Below are 26,957 nucleotides of genomic sequence, written 5' to 3' on the forward strand. Positions count from 1 at the left end.
CTGATGCACAACTACTACAAGATAGACGTATCAAAATACATATCTTTCTCGCAATCACGCCCGTCGAGGCATAAACACGCAGCCGCGATAACAGAATACTCATGCCATAACGACACGTTCATGTATTCGTACTTTCCCCTCGTGATCAGAGAATGGAATCGCCTTGATCCCTCAATCATAACTGCAACCACATTATCTCAGTTCACGTCACGGATAGAATCATTATCAATTAACGAATAAAGCAGTTTCACTGACATACTCAACCGCCTCTCATCACTTCATTAGATTGTTAATTAATTGTGAAGAAAGTCTTATTTTTTCCGCTGCTGTGTTCCCATGTGCTCTAATTGAATTCCTTATGGCAATGCTCAACCCGACTCCTAGACATGTATTTTTCTTTTTCCTTGCTAATGTTTACCTTTTCTTGTATTTTTCTTGTTCCTTTCTGTTCACGTGTGTTTGATTTGTATTCCAAAGTGCACGGCTCAAATTTTTATCATGTTTGTCATTTTTGTTCGCCCACCTGCTATGGTCCCTGATGGGACTGGCAGTATTGTAAATAAATAAATAAAAATAAGTATTGCCTCTGCCAATATTGATCACGGAGTTCAACTTATGAAATCGTGAGAGCATGCAATAATCTAACGCTTTCAGTCGGGAATAGATTTTCACGTGGAAGAACGCTAAGTTAGGAGTAGTTTGCAGCAGAACCACTCTATTTGTAAGCGATGCCTTACATAAATATCAGCCACTAACAATCTTCTATTGTACTGTCTTGGGGCACACATGTTCCGCGACTGACAACCTTCTATTGTAATGTCATCGTGCTCGCATATTTCGCAAATTTAGTGCTCTGCTTTAACAAGGATTTGTTTTAAGTTAGCCACACTGCGATATGAGCAATAAACGACTTAATGCAGAAACAAAAAGACAAATAGCAACTGAGGTACAGCCCCCATTCTCGGCGCATTTATTAATTGCTATATGTAGCCATCGCTGCAAAAGCATCGTGGAAACGTTATCGCCGTCACCGCCATAAACTCTTACAAGAAGCCATTCGCTCAAGAAGACTCACGTGGCACAGTTGAAGTGTTCATTCCAACATCCGGAGACTTCCCGGCTGTTTGAAAACCAGAGCGAAATTTTTATTGCCACAATTAATCAAGTGTTTAGAAAACAAACTCGCAAACAAATGCTCGTGGCGTACGTTTATCTGGCTGCCTTGTGTTTCTGCGCTGAACTATTTTCATGATGTGTCACCAGCTGGCCCAACATTCTACGCTTCTGGAGGACACCTCTTACGTGCTTAACGAAGCTCCCAGTGAGGCCGCAGTTTTTGAAAGAGGCACTCAGTAAGGTTCCCAAGAAATGCTCGCCTAATTTCACGTCACATCTTTATACGGTAAAGAAGTGTTGCTTTATATGAGTACTCCCAGTCTTCACAACGCCGATGAATCCCGTAGGCCAGTAAGAAAACTTCAGCAAGTGGATTCCACAACAGCTACTAAAAAGTCTACTGGAGCTAGATGAGCAGTGCATCCTGGATCACTTCGCCGATGCTATTTTCACGTGTAGGGCCAGCGGTATGAATGTGAACTGCCAGTAAAGCCCGAATTTGTTTTGGTCAAGAAGGGTCTATCGCTGCAGTGGCCGCCTATATTATATCTCTTTTTCACGTGGCAATTTTTGTGAAAATTTAGTGTTAGCTCTTATTAACATGGCATTCGGAACGCAAAATCTATATCCCTCCTATCATTAAAAAATTTCCGATCTTCTGTACAGCATGCCAAAGTTTACAACCTTTCATGCGAATAATTCCAACGTGTTCCTTCGAAAGTGGGACGATTGTCTGTTTTGCGGGAGAGAAAAGTAACCTGCAGACGACGTTCAGCTCGCAATAATTCCCGAAACTTAGCAGAACATGAACCTAGCTACTCGTTAAATATATCACAAAGTTCCTACACTAATATGGCCTTGTAACAGGAGGGGAAAGTTGTATTTTGCCATTGACTGTTTCCTCAGGCGTCCTTTTTTTCGCATGGTGGCATACGGCAAGATACCCTGCTGGATGCAAAGTCTAGCGGGTATTGCACGCGATGTTGCAGTCATCGTGACCAAACCAGGGGCAGACTCCCCTGTTTAGTGTATTTTTGCTGCATGTATGTCTGTGTGAGTGCAGTGTTATTGCAGATTAAGGCGACTGAAGTGCGTGCCTATATTCATTGCGCTGCTTAATCAACGTCACGTTTTTTCGTTAGCAGGTGAGTGCATTAATTACTTACAGCTTTCTAGACTAAAAAGACGCACATAGAACCAGATATTGCCTGACACCTCAAAACGGTGATCACGGTGACAGAAGTGAACGTTCAATGCGTTATTAAAATATAAAAAAAAAATCTCATTAGAAGTTACCAAAAATGCCAAGGAGCCGCGCAATGCGGCAACGAGTCTGAGACGAAAATTAATAGCAATATATGTGCGTTAGTTCTTTCATTTTATGTACTTAAAAAAATTGTGTTCTTAGGAACAAGGCCCGCTTAATAACGGCCGCAATGTTCTGTCTGCGGATACAGCTTGTTTAAAATAAGAGCGTTTTCTTGGTACGTGTGCTGTTCGTTCAAAACGACAATTCGTCCCTTGAAACACCCTCTATCATGTTTTTAGTGCCGACCTTCTCGCGACTCATTTACACCTAAATGGCATTTTCGGCTAACAATTTCACTATCAGAGTTTAAATTTACACAAACTTGAAACAAGTTGTAAGTGGTAACAGACGTAATAGTCGCTCAAAGCAAATGCGCTTAAAGAGATCTTCAGGTACCTTTTGCATAAACGGTTACGCTGCCAACAATCATAACAGCTTTCTGCTTTTAAAACATGGTGGTGAGTAATATCTAAAAATGAACATTTTTTCACTGTAGCCGTTTTTCGTTGAAGTTCACGTCCCACCACCTGGTACAGCATACGACCACACTTTTGTTCATCAACGAAGTGCTATGAAAATTCCAGTTCTTAGAAAATCTTGGCTTTCACATTATTCGCACTCAATCATTTAGAAAACTGTTCCCCACTTTATAGTACCACACAATTTGCTTCTTTCTGTAGCAATTTGTGAGATATCTGCAACTTAATCTGCAGTATACGGCTAGATCAAATAACACACACGCGCGATGTCACAATGGACCTCCACTTCCAGGCGAGTAGTTATTGCACATTTTGTGCTTCTCGCACTATCTGAGCGACTTACACCACAAATCCTTGAACGTGAACCTTGAGAAAAGGGGTTACAATAAATAACTTGTTTTAGATTAGACGCTCTTGGTGTAATCCGGCGTCTTCGCAGCTGTTTAATATAAGGAGAAGCCGTTTAATACAAAGATGTCCTATGTACAGAAATCAGAAGGTACTGACGTTCCTTTTCAAAGCATTCACTAAGGCTGCGGTTGTAGCGCAAGCCATTAAGCGATATGCAGCGCCGATGCTTGCCTAGTTTGCAGTGATAATTATTTTGGCATATTCATTCTGGTTACAGTGACACTCACTGACAAGAGAGGCCACAAATTTTTTTACTACAGTCAGCTTTCGTTGCCAAGAACGGAAACACAAAATCACGCAGCTTCTAACGTAGACTAATATAACAGGTAGGTATCCTTAAGAACGACCAGAAAATGTGACGTAGAGTTGCAGAAGACCAGGAAGAGCGGCATCAAGAATGTGGCTGCATGACGTTTCATGTGCTGATGAACGGCTGGACACATTTTCGTATAGCCCCGAAGGCGGCTATCAGGGGCTCCTGACGCCAATCTGTTACGGTGTCAAAATTTATCCCCTCTTTAGGAATACCCATGCGAATAACAATCGTTTCGTGGGCCAAACCCCGCGAAATTTTATAAGCTGCAAGCTTCATAACCGTTGAGTGCACGTAGCAAAATTTTCCTCCTACCTGTGCAGCTTGGTCGAGATCGTTGTGCGACCCCTTATCCTTCTTCATTACATTATGTCTTTAAGTCTTTATCGTTTAGAAAACGTGCAAGTAACAGCGATTTCAGTGCTGTTTGAAAATTCAAACTGCGCAAGCAGACGCAGCCAAATGTATTTACATTACTCCGGTACGGCGTACGCATACACACACCGTAGTAGCAGGCTCGCTGCCAAGCCCCTTGGCTTGATTACGCCGTGGCTGTTTCGCCCAAAAGTATGTATATCAAGAACAGCACGTGACTTCCAGCTCGCTTTTTGAATTACATCTCAAGTACGTGAAGCTCTTTTGTTGTGCTACCTTCTACATGTTTTGTAGACACGTGAATGGTTTCTTAAGCCCGGGATACATGGAGCGTTTTTGGTCGATTTTCGCCCGACGGCGCGCATTTGACGCCCGGCCTCGAAAAAAACGCCCGCCGCCGCCGATCTGGCCCCCGCAAGATATTGACGCGCGGCGTCCGGAGAGACCGGAAGCGGCAGCCGAAGCAAGCCAATAGCAGCGCAGAAAGCCCGCTCTTCCGGTTTGGCTGCCTCCGCCGCCGCCGCCGCCAACATGGCCGCAATGGCCGACGAGCACTGCTGTGTTTAGTGCACGGAAATGTTATTATCGTGAAAATAAACGCTTCACGAGACATGAAATGTCACTTTTCTTGGAGAAAACGACCGAATCTTGGATCGAAATGCCTGTCTTTTCTCCCTGAAGAGAGGCTGCCGAAGAAAACCGCAGCCGATGGTAGCCACGGCTGAGCGGGCATCGAAAGGTACGCGACCGCATGCATTCGAGCACGCAAAACCTTGTAGATATCTATGCACGCGCGCTGCAATCAGTATAGTGGTGTCTAAATGAAAAATTTCGTTATTCTGACAGAGGAGTCAGCGTCGCTGCTCTCGGAGCTCCTCGCTGAATGGTATTTGCCACTTGTTGAACATATTGCTTTCGCGCTGAGAGATACACGGCGACGGGCTTCCGCTTTTTCGCTCCCTGTATCTCCGGCCGGGCGTCGCGCCGCCAGACGTTTTCTGCCGCGCGAACATCGTCGGAAAAAACGTCGCATGTATTCCGGGCTTTAGTGATGTACCAGCGCCAAAAACATAAAGCACGGATTTTTTCATGAAAGTAGTGATTAGAATAAATTAAGCATGTCGCTACCGTCCATATATGGCTGGATTCTTATTCTAGTAGCACTCATTTTCGTGGCATTAATGGACGAAAAATCATTTTTTGCTCACCATGCAATACGTAAAACACTATGGCCAGCACGGAAGCAATGAGGAATTCGCCGATCACCACGAGGCAGAGCCACAACGGCTTCTTCCTATCTTCGGCTCTGACAAAAAAGTTACATCGACAGCATGAACCAAGTAGCCAACCCTACGATTTAAAGGCAAGGAAATGCGAAATTGACAATGATGCTGATGGTATAAAAGAGCACAGACCTATAGCATGACCAAACTAACGGATACTACGCGTTAAAGGCAACAAATGCGAATTTGACAGTGATGCGACTGGTATAAGTTATCAGAACTGCTTTTATAAATTAGGCACCGCACCGGCTGCCGCAACATTTAAGTTCTTCAATTATTGGGCCTCTCGCCTGTAGTCAACCTGCTCACCATCTCCCGCTTTATATACCGCGTGTCGCGACTTACGTTGCTCGCTAGTTATCACTGTTTTTTCGCCGAGGCTTCCCCAGTGACGGCTGCAGGGAAGAGATTGCAGAGGGCAAAGCGGTTTTTCCAAAATACAACGTGCTATGCCAACAGGAGAGGTGGGCAACGTAAATTTAAACGCAGAAAGTAAGTCTTCTCATAGACAGTTGCATCGCCTCCCATAGCCCTCGTATGAGGAAAAAACTTCAGGGTGTCATGCATCAATGACCACATGAATCAAGGACATGAAATCATTCGTGGCCACAGGTAGTGCTCTTTGTGAAAGAATTAAGTTCTCGTTACCTCTGACATGACTTTAAGCCTTTCTGCTGAGCATCTCGCAGATTGGATGGGCCTTCAGCTTTCATGAGCTTTGCTACGTCATATGAACTTTTGTTAGAATAATGTTGATACGTTGGTAAAATATCGGTACCACGTGGATACCATGCCGTCCAATAGATAGAGTGCAGAGGGATTCAACGTTTATGCATGCGGACTAGGCACCCGAAAAGTATCCCACGGTTATGAACAAGATGCGTGTGGCATTAGCAGCCGAGAAGTATACCACTGCTATGAATGAGATGCCCGTTTAGCTCTTGGTCAACAGCTGTACGTTTCCGACAATGCAGCATAGTTTATTCCAGCCGCCGCAAGCTCCCCTTCTCTGCGTAACCTTCGCCCAGGCAGCAAAGTTTTTTGAAATGCGTTGGCAATCCCTAGTCATATGTGGCCCGTTCATGTCAGTGCGTTACTATCAATAGTGATGCCATTCGAGAACAAATCCAGCAATGGCCATGTCATGTCCTTGATTCCCCAACATGTACCATATATCGGCGAACAGCGGTCAGCGGTAGTCAACATTAAACAATAACCCGCCAAGACTGCGTACAGATGGCTCACGCCGGCGAATATTATCCGAGCAGTTGCGATGGCTAAAAACTTTCCATACATCACGGCATACGTTGGGCAATATTGCAATGCCAGTTTTAATGGCCTGCGAGCGTCAGACATATCATGGTATAAGTTGGTCCACATTGTCGTGGCAGTTGGGATGGCTTCCCAACAATGTATACATTCAGAGCTACGCTGCTCAGCATTGTCTCACCGATTCCGATGGATAGCTAATATAGCACACATATTGGTATTCGTTGGCTAATATTGTCCCACCAGTATTGATCGCTGGTCATAAATGCATATATTGTGGCATACGTTCATCCTCATCCTGCCAGTTGCGAATGGGTGGCCAGAATTGCGTCCATCCCGGCGTATGTTGGTCAGTATTGTCCTGCCAATTCTGATGGATAATCGACAGGGAATATATATACTGGCTTACAGTGGTGAATATAGTCCCGAAATTCTACATGGCTTGTTCGTGATGTATTAATGCTGGGATACGTAGTTCAACATTGTTCCACCTGTTCCAATGGCGTCCCATCATTGCGTAGATCACGGGCTTCACTCGTCGATATAGTCCCGCCAGTCGCTATGGGTGGCTAATGTTGCATGGCATACGTTGTCCTGAAACTTGTGGTATGTAAACGTTGGAATATGTTGGTCAACATTGTCTTGCCGGTAGCGGTAGACAGTAAAGTTGCATTCAACTTGGCATATATTGGATAATATTGTCCCGCAAGTCGTAATGACTACACAATACTAAATACATCTTGGCCTATACTAGTCGTCCATCGAGGAACACTGAAGAGGATACTGCCCATCGAAGAACAATGATATCCCGACATTGCATACAACATGGCCTATGTCGATCGATATTGCGCAGCCGGGTGAAATGGACAGCAAACCTTGCATGTGCCTTGGCTTGGCCAGAACCTCTTATATGAATAAGCCAATTTTATAAGCATGCCATGTTTCTTTCGTGATGAGGATTCGATTGCGTGATGAGGCTTTTTGTGATTGCAGTAAAAGAAATAAGGGAGCGCAGGAGGAATAGGCGGTAGGTGGTCGAATAAAACTAACAACAAAAGAAACTCATGAAAGGAGGTAGAGGGGGCAAGGAGTGCTATGCGGCGAGGATATGCGCCGGAGCAGGGAGCGACGCAGCGGTACAGACAGAGAACTCCGCCGCTGAAGCTGCGGAGGAGAACATACAATAGGCACCACCAGAGGCAGTGGGCTCTGAAGAGCATGAACAAAATCGCTGCGCTAGTCTCGGAATGTCGCCGAGGTAGGTGAGTCGTGCTGACAGCAGTGTCATCAATAAAGTGGAGCAACAGGGCATGGAAGCTCGTGCTCGTGACGCGGCGCGTAACTGAGGAAAGGACGAGGACGGGTCAAGCTCATGGTGGTGGTGGGACTGCTAGAACGAACTGCGCAATCTTAAAGCGAACCACAACACGAGGTAGAGGAGACGCAAAAGCCCAAAAATGCGAGCAGTTATCGCTGGTCATTGGCATGGCCACAGGTGTCGTGTCCCTTTCAGTCCTTTTTTTTTTCAGTTTCCGTTTACTTGCCAAACGTTAGGAAATTTTTCTTTAAACTATGATCTTCTGAGATTGCTAACTTTCTCGTCTTATACGGGGCTTGTCGATGCAGCCAATCTGGCGTCGCTAACCCTTTGGGGCATGGCGTTCAGGCTTGTGCGCGCGACTTGGTTATTTTTCTCGCAGGGCCTAGCGTTATTTTTCTCAAAGTCACTGATGCCGGCAATGTCTAAATTGCCTGCTGGACACAATGGCAAAGGTAATTAGTGCTTATAAAACTGTAACAGACTGACGCGTGAGTCACAATGCACAGAATCAAAAGCGCTTTATTCCAAGAACACGACTGCTTAAATAGCTGCGGCGGTGGCCCGTTATCAGCACAACCGGTGATAGCAACACAGGCACAGAACTGGCGCATGCTCTCTTGTGGCACACCTACGTCACAGTGCGTGACTGCACAATCTACCACATCCCTTCCCCCTTAGTCATCGATGCCGTAACGTCGCACTGGGTTACGTTGGCGAGTGGAACGCCGGAGCGGCTGAGACGGCTCGGGCTCCGGAGGTCCCAGTGCGCGGCTTGACATAGACGGCAGAGCGAACGAGGGACAGGTTTGCTGGTCTGTTGTCCGGGGATCAGAGCACCATGCTCTGCGAACGTGGTTGCGGTGGCGTCGGTGCACAGCTCCGTCTGCCGTACTCAGCTCGTACATGACGTGGCCTATCGGTCGCGACACGCGTGCAAACAACCACTTGGGCCCTGGCCGGAAGTTCCGCGCGTACACGGCGTCCCCAGACTGGAAACCTCGTGGTGGCGGCTGCCGAAGGCAGCTTGCGTCACTCTCATCCGGGCGAAGGCTGGATAGGGCGGTCCTGAACTTCCGGCCCAGCATGACTTCGGCTGGAGATTTCCCGGTCTCGGCGTGCGGCGTAGAGTGCTGTTTGAATAGAAATCGTGCAACCTTGCATAATACGGTGCCCTGTCTCTGTTTCCGTAACGCACACTTCAGTTCTCGGACCATCCGCTCCGCCCTTCCGTTGCTCGCCGGGTGGTACGGCGCCGCATACATATAGCGTATACCATTCAGTTTCAGGAAAGCCTGAGTTTCTCTGCTTGCAAAAGCGGTGCCATTATCCGACACAACCAAGTCGGGCAAACCATGTGTTGCAAACATTTTGCGAAACTTTTCAATTACTGCAGATGACTGGAGAAACGGCATCACTTCAATTTCGGCCCAGTTTGACAGGGCGTCTACGACCACCAAAAAAAACACGCCCTGGACGGGTCCTGCGAAATCCACGTGTATTCTACTCCACGGTCGTTCAGGCTTAGTCCAGAAATGCGTTGGTGTCCTTGGTTCACTCTGCCTGTTTTCCTGGCATGGCGTGCAGTGCCTCACAAACTCGACGATCTTTTCGTCCATCTTCGGCCACCACACGTACGACCTAGCGATTGCCTTCATGGCCGTCACTCCTGGATGGTTAGCATGCATAAGGCTTAGAACTTGCTTCTGCAGTGCCTCTGGAATAACTACGCGGCTCCCCCAGAGTACACAGTCACGATGTACGGACAACTCGTTTTGTCTTACCCAATATGCAGAATACTTCAGGGCTACCCGTTCTCGCGGCCAGCCCTCCAGGATCCATTGCTTCACCTGGTACAGCAGGGGATCACCCCTGGTGAAAGCTGCCACTTCCATTGCGCTCACTGGAGGGTACTCCACAGCTTCCAGAAGGAGTATGTCGCCTGGCGCCTCGGTCTCTTGGCGGGTTAAGGGGCCCGGTAACCTGCTTAGGCAGTCGGCGTTTCCATGGTCCTTGGTTTTCCTGTACTCGATGACGTAATCGTATGCCGACAGCATTAGCGTCCACCGTAACATGCGGGGAGAAATAACCGCCGGAATTTGCTTCTGCCTCTGGAAAATTCCTAGCAAGGGTTTGTGATCCGTGATAATGAGGAAATCTCGCCCACAAAGGTATTGGTGAAAATGTCGAACCCCAAAAACCACGGCAAGGGCCTCACGGTCAATCTGAGCATAATTGCGCTCCGCCCTAGATAGCGTTCTGGACGCATACGCCACAGGCTGCTCATTTCCTTTGCTGTCGCGATGAGCCAAAACGGCTCCTACACCCACAGATGATGCGTCGCATGACAACACTAACGGGACATCCGTCTTAAAATGCAACAGCAATGAGTTAGACGTTAGCAACTTCTTCAGGTTCTCAAACTCTTCCATATGCTCTGCACCCCAGTTCCATGCTACGTGGCTATCCAACAAACGATACAGCTTTTCCGCTACTTCGGTTCTTCCCTTCAAGAACCTATTATAGAAATTTATCATACCCAAAAAGGCTTGCAGTTCCTTTTTGTTCTTGGGTGCAGGAGCTTGGTGGATGGCCTCGACCTTGACCTTGGAGGGGTAGATGCCCTTCGCGTCAATCCGATGCCCTAGAAACTCAAGACTCTCCTTGAAAAATTCGCACTTTTCCGCTTGAACTCTGAGACCCGATTTGGCCAAGCGGCTGAGGACTTCAGCCAACATCCTTTCATGCTCCTCAATCGACTCGCTGGCAATCAGGATGTCGTCTAGGTATGTCGCTACGTGCGGCATTCCAGCCAACACGGTGTCCATGGTTCTTTGAAAAACACCAGGAGCAACGGACACGCCGAACGGCAGACGACAAACCTTGTATAGCCCCTGCACGGTGTTAATCGTGAGCAACTCTGCCGTTTCTTCATCTACCAACAGTTGCTGATAGGCCTGCGTCAGATCCAGCTTGGAAAAAACACGCCCCCTTCCTAACCTCGCAAAAAGTTCTTTGCTTGTCGGAAGTGGGTACACATTGCTTTTGACGGCCTGGTTCACAGTGCTTCGATAATCCCCGCATATTCTGAGGGAGCCGTTTTTTTTCCGCACCACGACGATTGGCGTTGCCCAGTCGGAATACTGAGTGGGTTGTAGAATTCCCAGCTCCACCAAGCGGTTAAGCTCTGCCACGACTTCCTCCCTCATCGCAAACGGAATGCTACGACATTTCAGGAACCTGGCTTGGGCGCCCTCCTTGAGTTCGATGTGGATGCGGGGTAGGGCAGCCCCTGGAAACGTGTCACTGAACACCTCTGGAAACCTCTCCAAAATGCCGTCTGCTCTGGCGTGGACGCTGTAAAGGCCAGCTATGCTGATTTCCAGTGGCTGGAACCAATCCCGGCCTAGAAGAGTGTTTCCCTCTTTTTTCACTACAAGTAGTGGCAACTTAAATTCTCTGCCTTTGAACTTCACGGGCACGGACGCTTTTCCCAGCACGTCGAGACCTTCCCTCGTCCAGGTAACGAGTTGCGTGTTGCAATCTTCCAGCTTGATCTGTTTCGCCACTTGCAGCTTTTGAAATTTGTTCACACTAATAATAGACCTGGCAGCTCCAGAATCTACTTCCATAGGCACGCTTTCCTTCCCAATCTCTACAGCGATGACGTACTTTGGCGTCCCACTTTTTACTTGGCTGATACTGAACGACTCGTCGTACTCGCTCTTCACAGCATGTTCCATATCATCCAGCTGCATTTCCACTTCTGCTTGCTTTTTTCGGCATGCTTTTGATAAGTGTCCCTTTCCACCGCAGCTGAAGCACACAGAATCTTTGTATCCGCACCGCCATCCTGCATGGGCTGCCAAACAGCGAAAACAACGCCGCTGTCTTTCTGGTTTCTTCATGCTCGCCACCCTTCCTACTTCCGCCGTCAACTCCTGCTGGAACTCGGGTTCTTGTGCATTGCTCCTCATTGCTTTTTGCTGCTTGGCAGTCGTTTCCGCCGTTACTGCTAACTCGTATGCCGTCTCAAACGTCAGATCCTTTTCCGCCAACAAACGCTGTTGAACCACACTGTCCGAAATTCCAAAAACCAGACGGTCACGCAACATTTCCTCTAACGGAATTTTTGTACCGCCAAATCCGCAGTTCTCGGATAACTTGCGCAAAGCAGTGACATAGTCAGCCACGCCCTCTCCGTCTTGTTGGTCGCGCTTCGAAAAGACGTACCTCGAGTATAGTTCAGATGGCTTCGGGTTGATATGCTTCTTCACTGCGTCGACGATGACTTGATAGCCCACGTTGGGTGGCCGCGAAGGCTTGACGAGGGTTGCTATGAGGGAGTACGTCTCTGGCCCACAGCAACTGAGCAACACAGCTCGTTTGTCGTCATCCGTTGTGAGCTTGTTAGCTGCGCACGATAACTCAATGCGCTCGACATAATCTACCCACGATGAATTTTCACTGAGGTCGAACTCTCCAATGCGACTGCCGAAAGCCATGTCGCCGACCAACAGGCCCTTGCACGGGTTCGACCGTGCCTCGTCGCCACTGTAACAGACTGACGCGTGAGTCACAATGCACAGAATCAAAAGCGCTTTATTCCAAGAACACGACTGCTTAAATAGCTGCGGCGGTGGCCCGTTATCAGCACAACCGGTGATAGCAACACAGGCACAGAACTGGCGCATGCTCTCTTGTGGCACACCTACGTCACAGTGCGTGACTGCACAATCTACCACAGGGCCACTTTTAAAACTAATCAAAGGAGACGGACATCTTGGATTTCTGCGGAGCGCTTTGTAAGGGATATTTGGGTTCTAGCTTCTTTCCTCTCTAACGCAGTGAAACGCTTTCGTAAAGGACACTGAGGCTAATTTTTCAGTGAGAAAAACACTTTGAATTATAAAAAGGAAAGTGGGCAAAATGTTTGTCTTTAAGAATACGGCTGCAATTTCGTCAGCGTAGAATTGTGCGCCGTGCGCGAATTTATAGACTTTGAGCCATTCTCATTTTTGTTAACTACAGCGCTCCAAATATACACACCCAAAGTTTCTGATTTTCTTCGACAGTAGAACATAATGCGGCCAGAAAAACTAAGGAGGACTGTTTCTGTGGTATGTAGAATAGGGTTTGTTTTTAAATTTCGGGATTGACGACGGGCCGTTTCACGCAGTTTTGCGCGATCAGCCTTAGAGATATGAAAACACGTGCAGTTTTAATATTTCTTCCTAAGTAAACGAGTAAGTTAAATGTCGGCTACTCAGTTTCGTTTCAGTTTTCCTCGTAGAGCTGGCCCTTTCTATATTCTTTTGGGTGCATGAATTTCATTATTAAGCAGACTTGTAATCCCCCGTACAAATGCAACGCGAAAGTGCAGAAGGGACATTTTTCGCACGCACTGCCTTTCGGAGCATCAGGACCTTCTGCATTCAGTGCTTTCGTAAGCACTGTATAAAAGGTGTGTGATTATTCTAAAGCTATTGTGACAATCCTTTCTTTTCTATTTGAGTCGATTCTCGCCATATGCTCCCTGTTAAGCGAGATAATACGACAATGAGATTGAACGCAGAGAATTAAAATAAAATTGAATTTGGTTCAGACCGCAGTAAAAGTAACCTATTCAATAGCGAAGTATCACGTCACCATGCAATGATACCATAATAAATGCGGTCATGAATGAAAGAATCACGCACAAAACTGTTCGCTCTTTAAATGTGCTCAATAGTCGCCTGTGTAAACATGTTTGGTAGTAAACAACCCCTGCTATTCACATTGGAGCTTATAAACTAGAAAAAATTTTCTTTGAGACAAAAGCTCCAAATAAAGCAGCATCGCTATCATGCGTGGCGTTACAAAATTAGTATTTACACGTTGAACGTGTAGCTAAGCTATCAGGATGCCTTAGTGAAAGCCTCTGTGCGAATGTAGACCAGCAAGGCTTTCTTAAAGAGGAGAAAATATGTCTGTAAAAGACTTCCTGGTCAATAAATTGACATGAGACATTTAACGCAAATTTTAGACTGGCTCATACAACTGTGGACGAACAGCCTACTAGGGCCACTCGCTGGCCATCCACGAAACGATTTGTAGAAGTCTGAAAGCAAGGCCGCAAATTTTTGAACAGGGCATGAACTGCTGTGCCTAGTGCAGGCTTTCTTTATCGAATTCGAGCTTTTCTCCAAGGTGTCATTAGTCTCGTTACTCTACGAGCTTGCCCTTAGTTCTGGCTGCAGCTCACCTGTCCGCGTGGCGCATTGTGAAAGTTCAATGTTACCCCTCGGTGCGACACTGGTAATACACTTTAATATTAGGCGGAAATTGGCCTTTGAGCAACGTGATTCGTGTTTATATAATTTCAAGCATATTGTCTCGTCTCGATTAAATCCCTCTAGCCTCCAACTGTAGAGTCCAGACTTCCTTCTCTAAAGCTCGGTCGTTTTTCCTGACCTTGAAGTAGAAGAATAGTGACACAGCATCTCTGCTTCTTACAGTGCCAATGGCCTGTCCACTCCATTCCTTTTTAATCCACCTCCACTCTCCATAAATTCGCTTCTGGCGTCGGCTGAACTAAAGCATCAGTTATTTTGGTGCTCCAAAATTTTCGCATTTTCGACACTAATTATGTATTTACTAAAGTGAATTCTTGTCTCCCCTCTCTCTCTGTATCTCGCTACCGTGCAAAACCATGTATCCAAAAGTACACACTTTATGAAAAGTTTACAGCTCAGGGGGTTTGCTTCTAGGTTATTATGTGGAGTTCGTTATACAACATGAGCGTTATAAATCTCTTCAAAGTGAAAGGAGGCCACGCTCTCACTCTTCCAAATGTTTGGTGTTCCACAAATGCTACAAGACCATGACCAGAAGGCACAGAAGAAGACCTGCTGGACCTATTGACAAAGGCAGAGTATTCATATGTCAGGCGCCCATGTTTGCTTCGAGGGTAACGCCTCATTCTACTTGTTGCTCTTCGCCTTCACCTGTGCTCACCAGAATGATAGCGATATCCCGCCTACAACCGACTTACACTAGTAGGCACGCATTCTACACAATACATGACCGTGCCTAAGAAACGTGCGCCTGAAATAGCCGAAGACGTCTCTGTTAACCACGTGAGCAGGGACTGCTATCGTACCCAAGACGAGATCAGCTCCTACAAAAGCCTTGCGTCTACCCCCCCCCCCTTTCTGATCGAGGTTATCATATTCATCACATCTTTCATGTCTACATAAAAACATAACGGGCGCTCTGGAGAGATATTAAAATCGTCGTCTGCATCCAAACAAAGATGTTGTCAATTTAGAGGGAACGCTCAGAAATGGATGGGCGCTGTTTGTTATAATCCCACGCTGCACTTCATCATTCAATCTGTTCCTGCACGCGCGTGCAGGCGAGTGTACTCGTGGAGAACAGACATAAGGAGGCCGGACAGCAGAAGGCGAAATAAGACGATATATAGCATTCTCTAGATTAAAAATTGATGAAAGTGCCCAGCATTCCCCCTCTTTAGATTATCTTTCTTTTTTGCCCGACTTCCACCGTGGTACCACTAGGATGTTCGAGAGGCGTCGGTGGCACCATACGAAAAAGTACGGGTGTGCGATTATTCGAAATTTTTGAATAGCGTTTCGATGGGGGCGAAGCGCAAAAAGCGCGCGTGTGCTGCGCGATGTCAGTGCAGTCTTAAGATCTCCAGGTGGTCGAAATTACTCCGCGGACCTCCACTACGACCCCTTTTTCTTCATTTCTTCTTTCACTCTCTCTTTATTCCTTCCCTTACGGCGCGGTTCGGGTGTCCACCGAGATGTGAGACGGTTACTGCGCCATTTATCTCAAAAACGGAAAAAAGCACACAAAAAACAATCAATATACTCCTAGTCCAGTATTCAAACGAATGAAGTAGAGTCTTTTTGTAATCATTTGAAACGAACCGAATATGTTCTCAGCTTTACGAATGGCTTTCGGCCAATTGGTCTGAGGTTGAAATAAGGCCCGCCGTATTTCTTTCGACGACTGTTCCAAAAACGGACCACACCCACGCCGCGCACGATCCTTCCGCGAAAATTGTGAAGCGGATGAAGGGTTCAGCGCCACGACGCGTTCCATTTGTCTGGCGGCGTTCATAATGCTGGTGCATGGCCTGTAACATTGGACGGCGCGACAGGACTCAGGCAAGTTTAGCAAAGCCCTGCTCTGATGCTCGATCTCGGAGGCCATGGCCGCCAGTCTCAGTTCCTTTGGTATGGATCTAGTGCCACCGGGTACCCACCGGTTTTCTAATGAGTAAAAGGCTTCCTGGGCCAGTTGAGCGGCCTAGCTTTCCGGGTTGAAATGCTTGAGAAAACGGTCGTTGACAAACCAAGCTAACGGTGATTTTCCAATGCCTGCAACCTGAAGTGACTTCGTGTTGCGACCCGTTCGTATGACTCATTTTAAGGCGGATGCCTTTAATGGCTCATCCTTCTCCGTCCGCGAAATCTCTCGCAATATAACTGTCAATCAATGACGTCAACTCGATAAGAATGAAAATTCTTACGCATGGCGGGATTCGAACCACCATCCTTCCGTTCCGCAGCCGAGCTTGCTAACGACTACGCTGCTTCCTGCCAACGCGTATTTTGCACTGGCAGGGACACTTTATTTTTCATTCCTTTTTACATTCTCGCAATATTTTTGTCTAGCGTAAGGACGCGGGAGATTGTTTGCGGAAAGGCGTCAAATCAGACGGATGCCTCCCAAACGCTCTCCTGTGTCTTCAGCATTTAAGATTCGCAAACAACTGTGTAATTAACCAACATTTTAACCACACATAATTGACACAATCAGTAACAATGCTCTAAAGGATTTTGCCTCACCGCAGTGTAGGTCAACAAAGTGCCCCCTGCAACTTGTTGCTTCTTTAAGCAGCTAAAGCTTGCAAAGGTTCAAAGATATAACACCGTACGGCAGTGCCACCACGAGCACTTCAGGGTTTCTTCCGATTGCTTGTTTTTTTAGGAATTTTCGCACAACTGGCGAATATTAGAAATAATATTCAATCCTTATTCAATTCGGAAGCGAAGCTACGTTATCCGGCTTCGATTCGGTGCGGAAAAAGTACTATTCGCACACCCTTACAAAAAAGTCGTCGCTCCGAGGAGCACTCAACCACTTCTCTTTAGAAACCTGCCCTATTCGGACCACTCTCCAAGGAGGCGGACGCACCACACACTACACTATTACTTCTTCCCCGAAAGGGAAAAAATGTCAAGTGGTAAAAGGTGACCAAAAAGCACTTCTACCAAGAAGCAGGCCAGGGCGTCATTTTCTTAAGAGAAGCACAAATGAGTAAAAGAAGTATTCACATGCGTTCCTTAACATGCACAATCTCAAAACCGCTTACCCTGCAATGAACTTAGTAAAGAACACAAACTAAGATTACTCTGCATAAAGACAAAAAACTGGGTGCAGAAAGCAAAGGAAGTAGGAAGCTTTTTCTGAGAGTATAGATAATTCAACTCAACGTTTTCATCTTCTGTAGCACGTGAGCTATATGGATTTTGCTTTGACATGTTCCCATGAAACGCACCTAAGTTAACACATGTCATGCATGTAACATCAACCGCTTTAAAACGTCGCGCCCTTTATTTTTCCAATTCGATATTTATGGAGCGTTCAGGACCTTAATTTTGGCCCAAATATTTGCGAATGGTTTCAATCCTTTCGTCAGTCAGGCTTGCCGATTGTGTACAATAAACGATCTGCATTCTTTAGCGATTGTTGCTGGCGCAGAATCTCCCGCAACCCTTCAAAGTCGACATGGAGCAGACGATTCTGAGAGACACCCCAGCGGGAGTGGCTAACCATAAACGTGGCTACCTTAGCCCGAATGGGTGGCATTTTCATTTCCCAACAGCTCAGCTGAAGTGTTAGGGAAAAGGACATCCGAAAGCGTCAAGTTTGCAACGTTAAATCCCGCATACAGACACAATCTTATTATTTGGAGTTTTAAACGTCGGAATTTGTAAATTTCACGGAATAAGAAGCCAAGCGAGGCCTGTATGGAAAACAGTGCATATAACATTTCCCTACACCGAGATTTAAGTGGAAATAATGTCGCATGTGATGGCGCAATAAAAACAATAACTTGACTGCGTATAGGAGAAGAGGTGTGTTCCGGTGAAACTGAAATCTCTTCGTGTTTCTTCCCAATCAGCCTGTCGCACGAGCTCAAGAACAAAAAGTACTTCTGCTGCGGTTCGATGGCGGGATTAATACTTACCGGCGTGCTTCGCCATCTGTACGAAAAGATAGTTTAAGAGAAAAAGTACTATGTAAAGACCTGGCATATTTTATCAGCCTGTCCTGCTGTCTTAGATAAGGACACGAAAAATTACACCGTGCTTTTTTGTAACCTTCTTCTCTTTGTGTCTGCAAAATGTTGGCCATTAACACTACCCTCACAAAATTAGAAAGTGATTTTGAAGAAGAGCCCTACCCACCTCTAGAGAATCCACTTTGTTTATAGACCTGCTATGTCAATAAGCACTCGAGTATTAAAGGGCACTGAATAGTATTGCGGCTAGAAGCGGTGACATGAAACAGAACGCTTATAACGTACTACGCTACCGGAAGTAGACTCCAAGTTATATCTTTACGTTTCAATAAACCCTATCACGTACAGTACTAAGCCTCTTTTCAATTGGGTGTGTATCAATTTATGCAACAAAAGGTTGCGATGTCTTCCATCGAAACCCTACAAATTGGAGCTCGCACGATACTCTTGGCTAGTAGGAGAGCGCCACGAACACTTACCACATTACTGATTGCAACAAACTTTCCTGAACATTTATCTAGGTGGCCCGCCTACCACATAGAAGACCACATAAATGCCCCACCTTGGTTACTTTTAGGTCAAGTAGGCAGTTTCTCGCTTGAACCACAGACAATGGCAAATCGATGAGCGAGAGTCTCAGTGCTACCGCACTAAAACTCAAAGCAAGTCTGCAGTAGTGCCATCGCGTGCATTGGCATACGCGCATTAATAGAACGCAGTCACAAACTCACCATCTGGTCCTTTTTCTGGCGCTATTTCTGGCTGAGGCTCCGGTTGAAAGGAGCGCTCGGGCTCTGGAACAAAATCAGAACGTGTGAAAAGCTCATCCTGCGTTCCTGTCACCGGTAGAAGTTTTCTTTGTCAGGTGATTTCTGGGCTTAAATGTCGTATGAAGAATTTCGGCTGGAGCCAAAGGCCCCAGGAGAGGCAGAAAACACTGCAAACATGACCTCAACACGGCTTAGGAATGATGGCCCCTTATGCCCTTCAGTCACGGCGTGCACAAATGCGTACGCAAATTGGTTTACGTTCGCTTCGATCACTGAAGCAATATAAGCGGTCGCTACTGCCAATAGCTTATACTTTTAATCCTTTGCAACAGCAATCTTGGAGCTGTTCCAGACCAGGTATGGCAAATAAACGCACAAAACTGTTTTAGATGGCCGGCTCCGTATGTTACGTATGCGCCGGAGTCGTTCAGGAACACATGTGTATTAGTACTTTCTTTTTAAGAAACAGCGTGTTCAGAAACTCGAAAGTCGGCTGAATTGCTTACATATTAACGTTTTCTTACAAAATTGAGTAGAAATAAGTATGTTATACATCCTCTAAATAGTAAAGAGGCACGACGCGAAGACAGCAGCACGCTAGAGAAATTGCTGAGTGATAGATTGTGCAGCATTGAATATTTTTGTTTTGTGTGTTGGGGTTTAAGGTCCCAAAGCGACTCCGGCTATTATGGACACCGTAGTAAAGGGCTCCGGAAATTTTGACTTATAAAACTTAATCTTAGCCTTCTGTCATTTCCAGAACTTTTGAAAGAAAAATGCATAATCTGCCCTAAACTACATTCCCCACCATTATTTTTAACTGCTGCCTGAAAAGACAAGTTAAGGCCTGAAGAAACGGAAAACTACGAGATTTTTCACCCATTCCCACGGCGCACATGGAGCAGCGGCAAATTTCGCACACTCTACTTTTCCTCAATATGAGTACACTATGAGGAAGAGGGCACGCCACTGCGAGGAACATGTTCACAATTTTGGCTTTGCTCTTCCACGTAGTCCCACTGCCGTTCATCGCTGTACCCTCAACCAAGCACAATTCTGAAGAGTCACTGCTGCCTCAACTTAATCAGCCGGGACAAGCGCCGCATTTGACAAGCGACAGCGTACCGACGGACGGAGGCTTTCCACCATCCTTTTCTATATAACCAGTTTCTTCGTCAAGCAACCAGATGCCATCTCCTGCGCGGGCAATTCGCCACTACTGCCTCAGGCGCCGCCGCTCTGAGGACAGTTTGGGCACGCCATCACAAAAAACATGATCACAAATTCGGTTCTCTCTTCTAGGTTAATCATTTCGCAAGTGCCACTTGTGCCCTGACAAGCAATCCTTTAATGCTCCGGGTTTCGTGCCCCAGTGAGTTAAATCTATCGCGCCTCGAATCATCCCAAGGCAAAAAACTAAGGCAATTTGCATTAATCCATGCAGCTCAATATAACACAGAAAGCATAGCCAATGGTTTTTCTTCACGCTCCAACGCTTTGCAAAAAACTGTGGAAAAGGTTCTAACGGCAGAGTTTAACATACGTCTAAGCCTAAACGACGATGTTGCAAACCTTATATGTTAAATCAGAGCGCATACAGAAAAGTTCGATGATGCAGAAAAGCGATTACGCAGATATAATTTGCTTTTATTTACAACCGCAGATACTAACAATGGAACGTTGGCTCATTCTGAAACATATATTGTCACCTGTTTACCAGAGAAACTAAAAATCCCTATGTCATCTGATGACATCGAAAGGGCACACAGGCTGGGTCGTTGTGAAGCATTAAGAATCGTCCGACTAATTTATAGTTACAGCGTTCCAAACAGAAAGCCAAAATTCCTGTTGCATCAACCGAACTGAAGGAAACGTATTTTTAAGTTCGAGAACAATTCTATGCTTTAGTGTGTCCAGCCAGGAAAATGATTTACTTGTGCGCATCCCAGACAGAACCGAAACTTAAGCTCCGATATGATAAACTACTCATAGCTAATAAACATTTAATCTACAGAGCTGAGTCTGATTCAGTCATAGGATTATCGCAGCCATCAAAATGTGCACCTGTTCTTATGCCTTCTGATCCACCTCTACCCAGTCGTTGCTCGTGAAAAGCACAATATTTTCGCACAGTGTCTGCCTTGTTATCAAACGTTCGTATGTGTTGCATGTGTGGAAAGGAAACTGAGGAAGCGTTTCTTAGAGACAATAATACTGTCATCACTCGAATAACTCTATCATGGCTCTTTCCATAGATTGATGACCAGGAACTTCTCACGCCACAACACCATTCATAGGATTTACCGTGTGGGGCGTCAAGGGGAAGGGGTCTTGGTATTCATAAAACCAGACTAATTTACCAGTGCATTACCTTAAAAAGCCTTCACGAAATTCTTTGCAGGAATATTTCACTCCCAGCGAGCTCGCTATAACTCCTTTCTGCAACCGCGCACCTGACTGTGACGATACTTTCAGTGATAAACTTTATTCTATCATTTTAAAACTGCCACCTCGCTTTCCTTGGTCGTACTACTACTTGACAGGCCACTTCAATCTCCCCAATACAGATTGTGAAATTTCACTGGTAAATTTTCCTAGCAAAAAGCTTTATCGATCCAGTTCTTACGTTCAATAGCACAAAATGCTCACTGTCCCAATCCGGGGATCTAATATTTTTTATTTGATCTTATTGTCGAGTCTCGGGTTAATGAAATCTTTCCAGAGCACTAACGGCGTAAGTGTTCCATACCATTCTCTTATTCTACCTTACAATTGCGTTACGAAACCCTAAACCCCAAACAAAACACATCACGAACTACAATAAAGCCAATTTTAACCAAAGAAATGCCGAACTTGACGTATATATCTGCAATATTTTAGTCCATGAGCTAGTCAACAACAGTTCAGCAATAGTGGTTCTTATGAAACATAAAAATCTGAATCTCATTGATAAATATGCTCCTTCGGTACAAATTGCAGGGCATTGCAGCAGGTCATAGTTTTCTAACTGACTGAGAAAGATAGCTAGGAGAAAGAAACGTATTTTTGGAGAAGCCAAGAAAATTTTCTGCAAAAATGGTCCCCCAATTTTCGGGCATTGCATGAATACACGAACATATTAAGGTGCTCAAAAAGTTATTCCACCAGGACCTGTTGTCTATTTCCTGAACAAGCCGCAAAACGTTTGGAGCTTATTTACCCCGAACAGCATTTTACCACACATTACATTGATAAATCCTGATGGCTCGCAGGTACCAGGTAACAAGCGCGCTGAAGTCAAGAGCTCATACTTTGCCTCATTATTTCCTCACGAGCCGTCTTCCGAAGTCCTCTTCAAGCCCAGTTTAAATTTCTCTCAAATGCAGCCGGTCGCGATCACATCCGAAGGCATAGCCAATTTGATAGCCAACCTGTAAGATTAGAGCAGTCCTGGTCCTGACAACATATTCACAAAAGTGTTAACATAATTTCCAGTCATGATTTACCGATAATTGTAAGCGTTCTATAGGCTGTGACTTTAACGAACGCTGACTTTTCATAGCGACTCTCTTATCTCTTCCATTTTTATCTGCTCACCCCTTTCCCACCGTGAAGGATAGCAAACCGAATATTCTTCTGGCTAACCTTCTTTTTCCTCTTAAAGGATGGCACGTACCCACATGGGGGGAGTGGCCAGAGTGTCATGGCGTAAACAAGAAAATTTACATAGGAAATTACGACAAAATTTTAGCGCCAAGCGTGAAATTTGAGAAATTTATCAATAAAATTGACACAAGAATATTTACAGTAAAATAACAGACAGCATTTTGTTGAAAAAAGAGAGCTCGAAGAATTTTTAAAAATTAGCAAATTAACCTTCCTGTCTTTCCTCTTCTTCCTCCTGTTTCTCCTTCCCCCTCCTTGCATCACAGTATCACAACTTCCTATTCTTTTCGAACCAACGTGGTTTCCGTGGAGGACTTTCATGCGAAATCCAGCTATTCGAATTCACAAGAAGTTCACCTTGACCTTGACTCGGGCTTTCAAACACATATCATTTTCTCTACTTTTCTAAAGCATTTGATCCCGTTCCCCATGGTCACCTCGTGATAAACTTTCGAGCATTAGTGTAGACCCACATATTTTATGTTGAATCAAATGCTTTCTTTTCAACCATTCTAAAGCACTGCTATTGATAACCGCCATTCTTAGCAACTCGCGTGATTTCGAGTCTTCCTCAAGGCTTCGTGCTTGGCCATCTTCTTTTCTTGGTATATATCAACCACCTTTCATGCAAAATATTATCGTCAGTTCGCCTGTTTGCAGACGACTGCATTTTTTATCGTTGCATATCATCTAGCAGCCATCTAACCCACCTTCACGATGACCTCAACGGAATAACAAACTGCTGCACCCGGTGGTTGATGACGTTAAATGCAACTTCATGGCAGTATCCCGCAAACTCAATAACCTAAATTATCTCTATTCTCTAATCTGAGTAGCTTTAACCGAGGTAGATTCGTACAGGTATTTAGGAGTAACAATTACTAGCAAACTTTCATGGTCTGAGCATATGCTAAACATAGTTGAAACTTCATTCGCACAAAAATGGAATATGCCTCGCACAATTAGAACCCGCACCAGACTTATCTTATGACGCATTACAACCGTAATATAACATCGCCTTACGACCGCAGCACCAGTGTTTAAGGCATAAAATTACTCTACATACCGCAGCTATTGTTCCAAAATAAAATTGCCCAGATTTGTCTTCTCCTTAAAATATATTTCAATTTCCCTTAATTACACAACGCACTCCTACTACCACCCAACGAACATCGCCTAGTCTTAAGTTTAAGCCTGCAGCGTTTACGTGGCCACACTGATGCCTTCCATAAATTTTATTGCCATCAGCAATAGAAAAATGGAATCAGCTGGGAGTGCCCGTAGCAAGTGTGCGCGTTCCGAACAAATTTAAATAACTACTACGAAACCATATTTGTCAATAGCCACAATTAACGCACATTGCCTACTACTGATGCACAGCAGCCGCACGCACTCCTTATTTAGCATTATTTTTTCCGGGTTACTTGTTGCATTCTTATTTTTATTATGTGCACCCATTTTGATCTCACTGTATCGCCGGATGGCCACAGTGTACCTATGCATCTCACAAGGGTAGACTTTCGGGCAAGTTGGAGGTTTATGCTTCTTAAAAGAGCGCAATAGACGTGGACGCAGGCAAAACGGACACACACAGCGCTGACTTCCAACTACATTTATCCTTGAAATTTACATGTAAGCTATATACACATGCTTGATGGCTCCTGACGCATTGTATCTGTTTGCCAACTCTCGCGCATTAAGCCATGTGTCCATATTCCTGTAAATTTTAAGAATACACGTAGCTGGAAGTCAGTGCTGTGTGCGTCTCTTCTGTCTGCGTCCGTGTCTTTTGCACAGTTTTAAGAAGCACAGCTGCATGTTCTTTTCGCACTTTTTCAATGTCCTGCCACAATGCATGTTCGCCTGACTTCATTGCTATGTGATCACATTGTTTTTTCTTCCCCCTCATGTTATTCCCCACCTTGGGCCCTTAGGGAGAAAAATGATGTCTCAAAGGCCCCCTTTGACGATACATCCACGCATTCGGGTCTTGAGCCTAAGGTCGCGGCATCTAATCAAGGCCACGGCGGCCGCATGTAAACTGTGTTGAAATACAGAAGACCCGTGTACTGTCTCATATTAGTCTACGTCACATTCTAAGCGATTTTGTTTCATTTCTGGGACGAACTGCATTGTCACAAACATTAGTCCTTCTGGAGACTAAACTTACGTAGAAGGGTTAACCGTTAGATGTGAAGATATTTTCATTTACTGTGCAATTTTCGTCAAAAGCGAGCGACCTAAACGTACAACAGGTGAGAAAACTAAAACAAATTCATAGGCACTTCCTTGACCTACAGTGCGGTGAGGAGAAATCCTTTAGCGCGGTGTTGCTGCTTGTGTCACTAATATGCGGTTACGATGTTATTTAAGTACACAATTGTTTGTGAATCTTAAATGCTGGATACACTGGAGAGCGTTTGGTAGGCACTCTCCAGCGTCCTAGACAATGAGAACTACACATGCGTTGGCAGGAAGCAGCGCAGTCGTTAGCGATATCGACTGCGGATCGGAAGGATGGTGGTTTGAATCCCATCGGCACAAAGATTTTTTTTTCTTATCGAGTTGAAGAGCGTAACGGACAGACGGACGTACGGACGGACGGACGCACGCGAGCATTAGCCCTTAAAGGCTTTCGCCTTAATATTTCCGCGGTCGTGGTGGGAGTGCAACCATTGTCATGTTGTGTGGGAGCCGGGCGTGCTGTCCTCTAGACGACCGCTACAACTGATACAGCCTTGTGAATCCGTGCATTATATTCCAAGCATTGAAGAGATAGTGAAGGGCTGCCGAGGCTTATTGTAAAAACAATGCTATTATTCGTGCAAGGCGTGGTTATTTCATTGTCATACGCTTCCTTAGGAGGCTTAAAACAGCCGACGCACTGCTAATGGCGTTATTCACAAAAAAAGTGTGATTAAAACGTATGTGTATTGACGCACACAACTTCTCAGTCGGCGCCGCCGTGATGGTGGCGACGTGATCACAATTAATCGCTTTTATTAATCCGGGGGTACACACTATGGTGCTTCCCGCCATCCATGCGCCCTCAGGTACGTTAAACTCGCACTCCACACCGTACGTCAAAGTATCCAGAGCGAAATTCTGAAGAACGCGTAGTAGCCTGCTCGCACTGACTCACTAATTTTCATGATCGCTATCGCTTTTGACGCTGAAGATTATTAGTTACAATGAAGCTTTGAAGAGGCTGCTACAAAAAACACGTGTGCGATCACCCAGAACTGGCTCTTTTCTCAACTCAGCTCGTTTTGCGTGATTACACAAAGCAAGACTGCCTGCGAAGGGATGATATCCGCGGAACCGGTCAGCGGGGGCCTTGTATCATCCCCATATATTTAAATTGCAGAACACGGGGAATGGCATTAACACTACTCATCGCAGTCGCACACATGTGATCAAATAAAAGCATTCCCAGCTCACCCATAGCAGAAGCACAAGAGGGACCAAGGAAAGAACAAACGTCGTCGTCGTCTTCTTCTTCCCCCTTCTTCTTTTTCTTCCTCTTAAAACATGCCACATACCCACATGCAGGGATTGGTCAAGGTGTAGTGGCATAATTAAGCAAGTTTCCATAGGATATTACTACATTATTTAGGCGCCGAGCATGAATTTTGAAAAATATATCATTGAAAAACGACAAAATATTTAGAGTAAAGTAACAGACAGGATTTTCGTGAAAAAAGAAGGGTTCGAAGAATTTTAAAAGAGTCAGGAAATCACCTGCCAGCTGCAATTACGTAATCATGGAGAATCACACAAATTGGAACCAATGCCAATCTTTTGGCGCTTCTTCTTCTTCGTCTTTTTCTTTACCTCAGTATATCTGGCACATACCCACGCGAGGGTATTGGCCAAGGTACTCTTTTCATGTTTTCATCTTCCGTTGATGCGAGGGTAATGCGCATGCTGGCGGGTTTGTGGTTGACCTCTGTTGGAGTGGCACCCACCCATATTGGGGGACTGGCCATGGTGCCTTGAATTTTGTGTTCAAGATAAACATTATTTAAATTATAGCACTGTAGTCTCCCTCTCGCAACGATGAATTTATGCAGATAATGACCCACTGAATTTAGGACATATTCCCTGGCGTTTGCACCAAACGAAAAAAGAACCGGAAGAGGAAGAGGAAGTCCTATCCGAGCGAGGGGAGCCTCCAGATAAACACTTCGCAGAGAAGCAAACCGCTGACAGAAGAGGAGAAAATGATCAAATGATTCAATTCCGCCACATGCTTCACAAAAGTTCGATAGAGGGAACCCCGATCGGCGCAAATAGAGATTTGTTTGTGGTACTCTGAACCGCAAGAGGGTCATGGACAACTCGAATT

The 26,957-nt window shown here is 45.5% G+C and overlaps 2 protein-coding genes across 3 annotated transcripts in view; both read right to left on the reverse strand.

The window, feature by feature from the left end:
* The window catches only part of LOC144123056 (alkaline phosphatase, tissue-nonspecific isozyme-like), a 75,709-nt gene extending 49,598 nt beyond the window's left edge, over nucleotides 1-26,111 (reverse strand). Inside the window, exons 1-3 of one of the 2 annotated variants that reach the window (XM_077655969.1) lie at nucleotides 26,051-26,111; nucleotides 18,926-18,988; nucleotides 18,141-18,156 (exon numbers count right to left, since the gene is read on the reverse strand). In XM_077655969.1, coding sequence (XP_077512095.1) covers nucleotides 18,141-18,156; nucleotides 18,926-18,928 — 19 coding nt within the window. In that variant the 5' untranslated portion in view covers nucleotides 18,929-18,988; nucleotides 26,051-26,111. Of the gene's footprint in view, nucleotides 1-1,075; nucleotides 1,121-5,211; nucleotides 5,299-18,140; nucleotides 18,157-18,925; nucleotides 18,989-26,050 lie in introns of those variants that run through there. The other variant, XM_077655968.1, reaches the window with a different exon arrangement.
* LOC144123055 (uncharacterized) lies at nucleotides 8,362-12,601 on the reverse strand. The gene is made up of 2 exons (XM_077655966.1): nucleotides 12,107-12,601; nucleotides 8,362-9,006 (listed from the first exon to the last, which is right to left on the reverse strand). The coding sequence occupies exons 1-2, from the start codon at nucleotides 12,565-12,567 to the stop codon at nucleotides 8,790-8,792; spliced, it is 678 nt and encodes a 225-aa protein (XP_077512092.1). The 5' UTR covers nucleotides 12,568-12,601; the 3' UTR covers nucleotides 8,362-8,789.
* Nucleotides 26,112-26,957: the final 846 nt, after the last annotated feature.

This window comes from Amblyomma americanum, chromosome 3 (genome assembly GCF_052857255.1).
Source record: "Amblyomma americanum isolate KBUSLIRL-KWMA chromosome 3, ASM5285725v1, whole genome shotgun sequence".
NCBI lineage: Eukaryota > Metazoa > Arthropoda > Arachnida > Ixodida > Ixodidae > Amblyomma > Amblyomma americanum.

Bases quoted from the DNA above. Each gene is read 5' to 3' on its own strand.
- LOC144123055 (XM_077655966.1), bottom strand. From the start codon at position 12,567: ATGCGCCAGTTCTGTGCCTGTGTTGCTATCACCGGTTGTGCTGATAAC. The intron at 9,007-12,106 runs GTACGTCTTTTC...CTATTCAAACAG, and splicing joins CCATCTGAACTATACTCGAG to CACTCTACGCCGCACGCCGA.